At 36.9% G+C, this 12,087-nt stretch overlaps 2 protein-coding genes across 2 annotated transcripts; one reads left to right on the top strand and one right to left on the bottom strand.

The window, feature by feature from the left end:
- The first annotated feature begins 6,296 nt into the window (after positions 1 to 6,296).
- LOC110869242 (abscisic acid receptor PYL8) lies at positions 6,297 to 8,231 on the top strand. The gene is made up of 3 exons (XM_022118530.2): positions 6,297 to 6,567; positions 6,892 to 7,107; positions 7,693 to 8,231. Exons 1-3 carry the CDS (start codon positions 6,427 to 6,429, stop codon positions 7,909 to 7,911), a joined length of 576 nt encoding a protein of 191 aa, XP_021974222.1. The 5' UTR covers positions 6,297 to 6,426; the 3' UTR covers positions 7,912 to 8,231.
- Positions 8,232 to 9,022: 791 nt separating this feature from the next.
- LOC110869240 (RNA polymerase sigma factor sigE, chloroplastic/mitochondrial) lies at positions 9,023 to 12,087 on the bottom strand. The gene is made up of 6 exons (XM_022118529.2): positions 11,931 to 12,087; positions 10,454 to 11,196; positions 10,231 to 10,377; positions 9,814 to 10,050; positions 9,458 to 9,712; positions 9,023 to 9,370 (listed from the first exon to the last, which is right to left on the bottom strand). Exons 2-6 carry the CDS (start codon positions 11,135 to 11,137, stop codon positions 9,173 to 9,175), a joined length of 1,521 nt encoding a protein of 506 aa, XP_021974221.1. The 5' UTR covers positions 11,138 to 11,196; positions 11,931 to 12,087; the 3' UTR covers positions 9,023 to 9,172.

The raw sequence follows: 12,087 nt of genomic DNA, 5'->3' as shown, positions 1-12,087 counted from the left end.
TTTCAGATTGTAGTACTCGTTCTCCAGTTTCTGAACCTCATCACAAGGACAATACTCCTCCCTCATCAACTACTTAAAGTCTTCCCAAGTGGTGGCATTTGCCATTTCGATACCCAACATCTGAACCTTGGCATTCCACCATGTCAGGGCACCATCCTCGAGTATGCCTGTAGCATACTTCACTCTGTCCCCAGCAGGATAGTTACACATCGCAAATACCGATTCTGCTTTCTCAAACCATCGCAGGAGCCCTATAGCCCCTTCAGTCCCACTGAAGGTCTGTGGCTTACAATCCATGAACATCTTGAACGTACAAGCAGGTGGATTGTTTTGATTCGTAGGTTGACCTAAAACGAAAGAACGTACAAAGCACAAGTAAGATTCGAGTATACGACACAAGGATAGAAAGTAATTGGCACACATCGTACCAGCCTGGTAAGCCGCTAGGGCTTCAGCCACACGAGTGTTGATCAAGTTGGTTAATTCGGCCTGAGTCATAGCAATGTGGTCGCGTCCATGGCCTCGTCCGCTCATGTTTCTATATAAGAGAAGGGAACAAACTTAAGAGTCGAAATGAGGTAAAAGTCAAGTATCACGTTGAAATCTATAAACTATCAAGTTTACACATAGTAGGGCAAAACCCTTCTCACGCTCGTTAAGCCTCACTGGGACTTACATGCACCTTACGTTATTATTACGTGTGCACCCATAATAATAAGGCAATTTGCATGCTCATCTCAGTGCCTCTTAACTTGCGCTAAAAGTTTCCCCCGCATTCAAGTAGCAAAACAGAAGGTACTACAGGATCACGAATTACAAAAGTCGAAGAGTAGTGTCACACTATCAAATCACCATAGTATCTAATATATCGTTTCATGCAAGCTGTGAATGTGTGATTACTAAACAAGTGATGCACAAAGTAAACAGAAGACGAACCTCGCAATCTGGGGCTGAGTGTCATGGTCGATTTTCGAAGTTGTTCGGTTATAGTCTGGTTTTATAAAAACGTTTTAAAACCTAGTTCACTATAACCAGTGGCTCTGATACCAAACTGTCACACCCCCAAAATACCACCTAGGGAATGTCCCTGTTAGGCGTGTGACGTACCAATAACTAGCCACTAATTACATTGAACGCGTACAAGTTTCAAAATAAGATCCTTAATTATTAATGTAAAATACCATCAACGAGTTTAAATGAAAACCAACATGTCCAGCGGAAGCAAATAGTAAACCAATATTAAACCATTTCAAAAACCAATGTATGATATCAATAGTTCAATCACATGAATCCCTCCAGTCGACCCATGACCACTCCAGCTACTCCAGACAGCAAGTTCCAATCCAAGACATCTAACAACCTACAAGCATGCAGACAAGTGTGTCAGACGACGCTGGTGAGTTCAAAGTTTTGTTAACGCATTTAGTTACCAGGTATGTGTATAAAACAGTTCAACAGTTCAATAGTTCAATAATTTGATTTGATGTTGTTATTAACTCGATTACCGCATATGGCTACAAGATGTATTTGCCCAACCCCAATGTCTCTATCAAAACATTGGTCATGCTTTAAGGAAATTAGTTCACGCCCGTCCTCCCCGGTACGGTGTGAGGGTGCCAAACCTAATAGCGCTATCAACTAATAACCTCGTTGCCTCCCCGACAACTATCGGTAGATGTAAGGGGTCTTATGTGATAGACAATGAGTGTAATAACAAACATCCCATTAACCTGACGTTCCTCCCCGAAACGTTACCCGATATCCCACCCCGGGATGCATGCTTGGAAAAGAGCAGTGAACTCACCTTAGTTTTGCTCGGTAAGATTAGTTTACTTGTTTATCGTTGGACACCCAAAATCCTAATTTGGTTCCAATAACAGTCAGTTTTATATACCCATAATTCACATACTCTTTGCACACATTTCGCAAGTAATAAGCAAGTGTAACACATATCGAATGGTTCGGCTTACACTCAAACAAACATGCAAGTACAAATAATACTCGACAAACATTTGTGTTACAAGCCCCTTCGTATTACAAGCATCTTGGACGAACAACAATTGGACGGTCCATTACAGTGTTCATGATGGTGAGCGACCCAGTTGGTACTAACATGATCTAAGGGTAACAATTACTAACAGTTTATGTTTATTTCATATCAATTAACTCAATAACCTGGCCGGCCCAAAGTACACCGAGAAAGATGCAGCCCAAATACCATTCGGGTATAGTTGTGCTTGTGTGGCCCATATGTATACATAAGTTATTCTAGTGCCATAAACAGCCTATGATTACTAGTCCATATCAACAATTTAGAGTCCATAACACATTCTCATTATTAGCCGATTATCATGTAATTAAATTAATACATTAATTGTCCTAATCAAGTAGCATAACATCATCAAGTCACCCAACTTATAAGTATAACAACCCATTCTCCTGTTTAGTTCGGCCCAGTACTTCCCCAACCCACTAGCCACGCTTAATATTCCTCCCGACCCACTAACCTATAACCCAGTTTGTATATCAATTCACCATTTACCAATTGTCTAAGTTTTACGAGAAATAATAACAAGATCCTTCACAAATTACCCGATCTCATAATTCATCTGCACTTGCTATACGTCTAGGTTTACTGATTCGTTGTTTTGTCATCACATCACACAAAGTCATCTTATAATTTCTCATGGCAGTGGGTGGTTTCAAAGCACATATATAACAAAATCATGCAAGGGTCATTGGAACATGTTATGCATATAAAGCAAGATCAAGAAATCAGTTTATTAACCTAATCACCCTCTCCAAACCCCTAGCATCGAACCACCCAATATTTAATTAACACATCCATTACATCGACCATTCATCATTTACATATTCTAACTATTGTCTATATTACCAACTCATCAAGACATATAATATCACATATGAGCATATTCATGTCATTATCAAGAACAACAAACAAATTAATAACAAAGGTTCAATATACTAACCGAAGCCAAAGGTACATGATGGGTTCTCCTGTTGCCGTACGATAGGTGGGGAAGTAGGGTTTTATTATGTTGTAAACTATCAAATAATGATACCTGATGCATGCACATATGCATTTAAATCCCATACGTTGGGCTTAGGTACATGCGTGTACAATTTTTAGAACCGGTCCACATAAATTACCAACAAATTCCATACCTTGGGCTTCACATATCTCACATATATAACTAAATGTGTTATGCGTGTGTTTAAATGGTGGCAACAAGGCCGACCCACTAACAACACCAACCGGCCCATTACAAAGTCTTGATTATTTTTGTTATAGTTAAGGCCTGCGATACCTAATTATGTGTGGGCCGAAGTTATTGTGTAGCCAAAGGGGATATGTAGGTGACCCATCATACGCGGCCCAAAGATACAAGCACACAATCCAATTCCGTTTACGTTTAGCATAGAATAAAGCGTTTAACAAGTTTAACACAAGAGGAAACGTTGGAGAGAAATAATGAGAAGTTAAGGTCACGAAACCAAAATGACACTAACCTGAAAGTTCGGGTTGTCACATCATCCACAACTTGAAAGAAATTTTGTCCCGAAATTTGACAAGTAAGCACAAAAGGTGTAGTGATAAATCAAGATTGTTGCGGATTTTCCTCAGGTACCACATTACAGGTATAAAATACTCGTGTACAAAAAAATAACCGATTTCAGAATTTTCCTCGGATCCGATTCCAATACAGGTTTTTGTGCACAACTTTGGTTCCATTTCCATTTCCTACATGCCATTTAGTGTTTATATGTGATATATGAAATACCTTCTTTAAAATGGCTTTTAATAATATACTTTTGAGTTTCTATAACAATTATCTATACTCTTTTTACTTTCAAAGTTTGAGTGATGAATTTATATAACATAGAATTCAATACGTATGTTTGAATTAAAAAGAAATAGTTAACTGAAAACCTGAATAACTAAGATAACTAACTGGTTTCTTTAACTAAAAACCATGTGTAGTGGTACACATGAATAATGCCTTCATCCTTGGGCATTATTCAACACGTGGCGGTCCAGTCATCCAAAGGGCATTTTTGGGCGGTTTGAAGAAATGGGTGTAGTGGGATAACCGCCTCTTGCTCGACCTCCTCATCGGTCGAGTGACCCTTATCCGCAAAAAAAAAAAGAAGAAAAATGTAGTAATAATTTACAATGGACGACGAGGAGGTGGGGGAATCCATTTTTTTTTTTTTTTTTATAAAAAACGGTGTGTAAAGAACTTGATGTTTGATGTTGTAGGTGAGTGTTTTTGGATGTGATTTGTATAAAATGGGTGAAGATTGTTTGGTATTTATATAAAAGTTAAATTAAGATAAAGAAACTAGCTGTTTGGATGACCGTTGCCACCGGTCTATAGGTCAATTCAATTCTTCAACAGCGTGGAATAAAGAACGTTCCAGCCAAATTTTTGCTCAACAATGCCTGGGGGCGGTTCCCAGTGCGTTATGGGACGTTTTTTTTTTGTGAGAAAACGTTCAAAAGCCCCACAACGGGTTTCTAACGTGTTCTCAACATTTAGGTTGAAGAAAACAAAATTTGGTCGAGACTTGATTAATTTAACAAAATATCATTTGGATTCTATGTACCAAGACATCTAGTCGAAGGGTACGGTTGTTAACGCACTTGTGGGGACCAATTTATTGGATATTTTTAGAGGGAAACTTTAATTAATTCCAAAGTGGATAATTGTCATTGGACGTCCTTGCTGTCTCTAACCAACAACTTCTTTTTAAAACGATTAACGGATCAAATCATTATTTTTTTTTATTTATTTTACATTTCAACAAAAAAAAAAAGATCTTCCATCTTTTCACGATTTTTTAATGATATATGTGAAAACATATCGTATATTTTAACGATTACTCGTAGACTCATTCATTACATTAACGGTAAATATATTTAATTTAAATTTATACAATAATACTCAAAACCATATGTTTTTGGTCAAAGAACTTGGTTTATTTGTTGTTATGTTCATATTACAATTTAGAATCACAGTAATGCGAATGCTGACATAAGATATTTCATCAACTTAGTAAATAAACCACTACTAGAAAACTGGATAGTTTTACACACATTATTTCAACAAAGTAAATAAATTATTAAAAAAAAAAAGCTTAATTATATACATATGAAGAAAATGTTTCTTCATTTATTTAAATAATATAGCATCCAAAAGAAATAGTTTGTTTTTTTTTTGAAAGAAGGCGGATTTATTAATAGAAAAACAACAGTTTGTTAAGAGTATTAAATCCAATTTGGTACCAAAAAAGAAATAGTTTCTTGAGAGTATTAAATCCAATTGTGGTACCAAAGAAATCAGACCTAGAAAAGTAAGGAGCACTATAAGTGATTTATAGTGGATCATTGAAAACTTTAGGCAGCATAGCATAATGAATTCTCATTGTAGGCTTTAGGCTCCTTAATAAAAAAACCATACACCTTTATAAACCTAAATTTGGGATTTTTTTATATCTCTTGGGGTACATGAGTTAATCGATTGTAGCTCGAGTAAACTCAAGTTTCTTTTGTTTAATTAGTAGAGATTGAGCTTGAATTACTTAAAATGAACATTAATTCTTCAATTTTGCAATTTTAATGAAAAGATCACACATAAACATGAATCATGATAAATACGTTATTTCATGACATGGCAAAATTAAAACACATAGGGTAATATAACGAAATGATACATTTCATAACCATATTATCATCCTTTTTTATGATTTATATTAAGTTTACAATTATACGTGTAGTTGGTTAAATTCCGACACACTTACTTCTTTGTTTCCGACTCATGACTTAAGTGGTTTACTGGGATGATACTTATCTTTCACAAAAAGACATGAGTTTAAATCCTTGTAAGTTAAAGGTTAACTAGTATTTAGATATAAAAAAAAAGGCTTGGTTGAGTAGTAGCTTCGTGACTTTCCAAATGAGAGGTCTGGTTGAAGTCTCATCTAAGAAAATTTGTTTTCCTTCCTGAAGGGTGAGTCGGGTCACCATATTTTATTATTTAGACGAAAGGGTGATCCATTTACCAGGGTGATCTTGCGCGTGTTTGCTGTTAAAATAATGCTACGATGTAGTCATTAATTATTATATCAATAAATGAGCATATGTTATGAGTTTAGGTTTTACCCCCACCCAAACACAACGAGACAAAACGAAAGACAAACCGACAAAAAACAAAAAGAATGGCAAAATGGAAATTAGTAAGGTATGGGAGGCTATTTACAGATCGATTGGAGATAACACGGTGAGGAAACGACGGAGTACGGACCTGATGACCCGATGAAGAAGCCCCCCGCCCAGCTCTCCTCTGAGTCACACAAACGATTCTTTTGTTTCAGACATCATCAGTGATCGGAAAACACAAGACGATGAGCAGCTGCCGTGATAATAATAATAATATTAGCAGTTTGGAGTCGGAATACATTAAAAAACATCACAGGCACGAGAATATTGCCGATAATCAATGCACCTCCGTTCTGCTCAAACACATCAAGGCCCCTGTTCATCTCGTAATTATTTTATCCACTCTTCCTTCCTTCCTACTTCTCTTTCATTTGTATTAATTCCAGATTTATCTCTTTCTTAGATTATTATTTAGATCTCAACTCACTCACTCACAAGATTTATTTTTATTTTCTTTTCAATTTATGTATTAATTGCTCCACTGTTTGATTATACTATACCTACTACGTGTATGTTTCAAAATGTATGAATGAATGTGTTATACCATACGTAATAACACTTAACTTTCCGATCAGAAGGACAATTTTTCTATATACTGTAATATTTTTCAGATATGGTTTAATTATGTGGATGATTATACATACATACAGGTTTGGTCATTGGTAAGGAGGTTTGATGAGCCGCAAAAGTATAAGCCATTTGTGAGCAGGTGTGTTGCTCAGGGCAATCTTGAGATTGGTAGTCTTAGAGAGGTTGATGTTAAGTCTGGTCTTCCTGCTACTACCAGTACCGAGAGGTTGGAACTCCTTGATGATGATCAGCATATCTTTAGCATTCGGATTATTGGTGGTGATCACAGACTCAGGGTATACATACACCCCTACTACTTATCTATTTATATATGTTACCCCTGCCTTTTTATGAACAATTTTCTTTGCTTTTTATGTGTAACTCAATAGTAAGCATATAGAACATATGCATGATACAGCAAGCAAGATGACCCACAAACCTTAGGGTGTGTTCATTTCATTTCATGGAATTGGAATGTAGATTTCATTCTTTCACTTCTTATGTTGTTCGTTTCAACAAAAGAAGGAATTAGAATTGAACAATAACATAAGAAACGAAATCTATATTCCAATTCCATTCCATTTTGTGAATCCAACTGTTTCTTCATTTAGACATGTTTTGTGTGCTTGTAATATCGGTGAGGTGGATCGCATTTGTAATTTTTCTATGACTTAAGACTATGGTTAAGCTGTATTCTACTGTGCATCTCTATCGTGGCACAAACGACCTGTTTATAGTAGCGTTTAGGCATGAGGCATCCACATCAGACGTGGTTTATATGATGCATCCTTTATGGTGAACAATGTGAAAACTGAATTTTTAAGTGTTTTGTCTTTAATCAAAATGTTTAATATCTGGGCATTACTGTTGTTTTCTTCCAGAACTACTCATCGATTATCTCAGTCCACCCAGAAATTATTGAAGGGCGTCCAGGGACACTAGTGGTGGAATCATTTGTGGTTGATGTGCCAGAAGGGAATACCAAGGATGAAACATGCTACTTTGTTCAAGCATTGATCAAGTGCAATCTAAAATCTCTTGCTGACGTGTCTGAACGGCTTGCAGTCCAAGACAGGACTGAGCCCATTGACCGAATGTAGATGTGAGACCACGGATGAAGCTTCTTTTAAGGCTGTTGGCTTTTGGTAACGAACTGGTACCAGCTGTTCCTCCACTTGTGTTTTATGTCATTAGTTTCGGTGTCATGTTGGACTGTCTGTCTCTAGACTCAAAAACCACAGCTGTATAAGATTCAAATGCTAAATGGTAAAGTCAATCGATGCAAAAAAAAAAAAAAAAAAAAAAAAAAAAAAAGATTTTGTTTTCGAGGTTTCAGCTTCGCTGGTCTAGTTGTGAATAAATATGGTGAAAACAAGTATCATATGTATTTACTTATGTATTTACCATATTTTTTTAGTCTCATGTTGCTTAAGTAACAAGTCTATACCAACTCGTGCAGTTAATTGTGTTAAACCTCTTCTGTGTAAGAAACTGATTTGAGCTTACCCAAATTTTAGAAAACTGGGGTTCGATCTGCATGGCGACTGGTGGTAACCTAGAGACTAAATGTCTCCCCTGATGGTAGCTCAACAACCAAAGACATGTAGGTCTTGGGTTTTGATTTTGGGTCTATTCAAATAATACAGTGGGTACTATTAAATCTTACCAACTTAAAACAAGTTCAAATGGGCGAGCATCGCCCCTCACCGCCTGTCACCACTATCCACCACAAAGGTAATTTGGCGGGTTTGCCTGTTTTAATAAAAAAACTGTTCACTAAACTGACTCGTTTCAAGGTTAGCCTATTTTGGACGACTCGTTTCGACTACAGTTTGTTTTGACCTAAACCTAATGTGACACGAATACGTTTTGATCCAAGCACAGTTTAACCTATCACGTGTTGTGTCAGAGTTAGTTATTCTTTCTGGGAGAAAAAAAGGTTAAATGTCCCAGCTTGTCGCTGGCCAGGGCCTTCACTCATATCTATGTAAACCAAGCAGGAAAGCCAAATCCTTTAAAAACCATCGAGGGGCTATACTCTGACGATGCATCTTCAAAATGCTTTATATAATTACTAACATTCAAAATCGGTTTTATAGCATAACAAAATACCATCAAACATATTCACAACTCAGATGCTTGAACCTGCTTTAATGTAGGGTGCATTTTGTTTTAAAGGCTACTTCATGTATCGATATGATCACACAAAGATTACTATAATCAGACTTTCCTTTACTGTATAGTTACATATAAGTACAGGTGTGACTTGGAACTACAATGTAGGGTGTATTTTGTGTCTTTTTTAGCTCATAACTATAATACAAGTATATCCACATAGAAAAGAAAGCGAATGAAGATGATTCACAAGAGATAGTGACGTAGATACTCAACTCTTACTGGGTGTTTGAGCTTCATCAGAGCCTTCACTTCATGCTTCCTAACCATTTCCCTTGATATATTCAAGTTACCTGCGATCTCTCCCAGTGTTCTATTCCCTTTACCATCCAGCCCATATCTTTGTCTGATCACCAAGCTTTCCTTTGGTTTCAACGAATCAAGCTGCACAGATTCATCACCAAATTATTGCAACTCTCTTGAAATCATTGGATTTTTTTTGGAGAATATGAAAAAGTTGAGGGAATTTACCACATCATCGAGTGCGAGCCTGAGAAGAGCAGGCTGCCGTCTCTCATCGCCATCATCATCTGCAAATGAGTTAATAAATTCTTCCTGTGTGACTGAATTTTTTCGGTTGAGAGAAAGAATGGGTCTCGATGTCTTTGTTACGTCACGGTATCTCTCCACGGAAATTCCAGCTTTGTTTGCTATTTCTTCTTCAGTTGGAGGTCTCATATGGTCAAACCATAGCTTCTTTTTCGCCTTCTGTATTTCTATTTTAACCTGCGTTTGTCATTGGGTCATAAAACAACTTTTATTGGATTAATGTCATAAAGATGTTAAATAACGCTATAAGATTTAGAGCAAGGTTATAGAAAACATACCGATTCAAGGCCAAATGGGACTTTATAGAAACTTGAGAGGGTCATGGACCGTATGATGGCATGCCGAATCCAGAATAAAGCGTATGTTGAGAGTTGTAACTTTCTTCTTGGTTCAAAACGATCAATGGCTGTGATCAGACCTTTCACTCCCGCCTGGCAGAGGTCTTGGAAGTTTCGCCCATTTCCAAACTCTTGAAAATATTTGTTCATGACAAATAACACCAGTCGAAGATTATGCTGCATATAAGTATCATGATAACAGTTTATTAGTTAGATTCATGTGATAATGCTTACTATTGCTCTTTTCTTTTCAAAATATCTACTAGTTGTTTATAAAAGCACGCAGCGTAAATAATCCTTGTTTCCTACTTTTTATATAATATTATAATGACACATTGGAGACCTAACTTGTCACACCTTGATTAATTTGTTTCTGGCTGTTTGGCCGAGTCCGATATGTTTCCGCAATTGTGATACATCCATGTTCGTCGCCTCAGCCAACTCTCCATCTGTTGGTTCTCTTTCCAAAGCTTTCCACAACTCCTCTTTCACTTTAAGGGTTGCCTGTTACACGATCAAAAAATAAGAAAACCACTAAAAACATAACATAAATACTTTCGGGAACACATGAATTTCTCACCTTCATCGTTTGCAATAGCTTAAACAATCGAGTATGTTCTGAAGAAGGAAGAACCGGCGGGATCTTCATTTTCTTCCAGTCTAAGCTACCTAAATCGGTAGAAGTTGAGTTGTCTCCAACCAGCATGTTAATCTTTTCATCTTCATTGTCCTTTACACGCTTTCTCTTCTGGTTTGAAGTAATAGGTGCAACATCTTTCTTGTTTTTCAAATGGATCCTGTTTTCAAGTGTCAATCTCGGAAACCTTTTATGTCGACCCCTCACAACATCAGGCTTCTTACTAATTTCAGAGATCTTTTTTCTTCCCCTTGTCACCTCACTATCACAGTCCTCAGTATCAGATTCAATAGTAGCGGGACTGAGCTTGTATATCCTATTCAGTTCGGCTGCAGCTTCAAGATAATCCAAATCTAATGAGCAGTAGGGAGCTTCGGCAGTTGACAAAGCTTGTACTCGCTCTGAAGACTTCTTACTCCGTCTATGTCTCTTTGGGCTTTCTTTAGGTGTATCAACAGATAAATTTGCAGATTCTTTGGACGAAACCAAAGTTGTGTTCTTGGTTTTATCGGTTTTGAACGCTAATACCATTATTGATGTCTTAGTTGGAGACGGATGAGGCGGAAATCTTGTAGTTAATCCAAATGGCGTCCGTGCAGCAGAGCTAGATACAGTCATAACTCCCATGCCACGAACTATCTAAGTCGAAAATTCAGCAATGGAAAACCTTTTACTTAAAATAATTCCTGCAACAAAGAAATAGGTAACTTTCATTTAACAGAAAAAGAAGTAACTCCATTGCATGATTCAAAGGTGATAAGCATAACACCACAAATTATACACCCATTGCCAAAAAGTTTACACTATCGACTACGGCGTACTGTATTCAAAACTAGTTTTGTGCCCATCAATTGAAATAATGAACACAAGTGAACCGGGTCTAAATAGATTTCACAATTGTCAAGTGGCTAGGATTCTCAAAATAATTCGAGTGTTAGATAGCAGGATAATCCAATAAACGCTATAGTTTAGAGTCTAGAGGCACGATCCCCTTGACCCTTAGCATTTGTTGGATCCGGAATTAGATTAGCCCATACAAGCGTGCACCGCACACCTCATGACATGTTTTAGAGCCTAATTAATATCCCTTTCTTCCTAGCTAGCACTAAACTCGATTACATAAAATGATTGATAACATAAAATCACCAATGACCCTAAATCCTACACATGTCAAATATATGGTCCATTAATTTCAGTATATGTCTCTTGAAATTACAGGAATTAATTCAAATCGTAACAAGCAAGGCTCACATCCACAATTATATTACATCTAAACATCAACTCTAGACTTCCACAGCAAGTATAATTTCAAAGAAGCATACGACAAACATGATCTCTAAACTTGGATCATTTGTTGAGTTAAAACGAATAAGCAGTTACAGGAAAAAAAAAACAAATTCGAAATATAAAACAAGTGTACCTCAACTCAAGAGACGTTAGAAACTGAAACATACATACATACAGAGGATTGGAAGGTGGTTCAGAATTGATCGGAAAATGAGGAATAATAGTGGTGACTGAAATAAGAATGAGAAAAAGATGGTGGCCACAAGCAGGGGTTGACGGTGGAGATGAAT

This window comes from Helianthus annuus, chromosome 7, assembly GCF_002127325.2.
Source record: "Helianthus annuus cultivar XRQ/B chromosome 7, HanXRQr2.0-SUNRISE, whole genome shotgun sequence".
In the NCBI taxonomy this organism is placed as follows: Eukaryota; Viridiplantae; Streptophyta; class Magnoliopsida; order Asterales; family Asteraceae; genus Helianthus; species Helianthus annuus.
The sequence above is the reverse complement of the archived record's forward strand: the minus strand, read 5'-3'. Positions and strand labels throughout refer to the sequence as shown.

What these genes read in the sequence shown, in the direction of transcription:
- LOC110869240 (XM_022118529.2), bottom strand. Translation starts at nt 11,137, where the DNA reads ATGGGAGTTATGACTGTATCTAGCTCTGCTGCACGGACGCCATTTGGA. An exon ending in CCAGAAACAAATTAATCAAG is followed by an intron (nt 10,051 to 10,230) that starts GTGTGACAAGTT and finishes ACTTATATGCAG; the next exon opens with CATAATCTTCGACTGGTGTT. An exon ending in TCCCATTTGGCCTTGAATCG is followed by an intron (nt 9,713 to 9,813) that starts GTATGTTTTCTA and finishes TGACAAACGCAG; the next exon opens with GTTAAAATAGAAATACAGAA.
- LOC110869242 (XM_022118530.2), top strand. Translation starts at nt 6,427, where the DNA reads ATGAGCAGCTGCCGTGATAATAATAATAATATTAGCAGTTTGGAGTCG. An exon ending in TCAAGGCCCCTGTTCATCTC is followed by an intron (nt 6,568 to 6,891) that starts GTAATTATTTTA and finishes ACATACATACAG; the next exon opens with GTTTGGTCATTGGTAAGGAG. An exon ending in GTGGTGATCACAGACTCAGG is followed by an intron (nt 7,108 to 7,692) that starts GTATACATACAC and finishes GTTTTCTTCCAG; the next exon opens with AACTACTCATCGATTATCTC.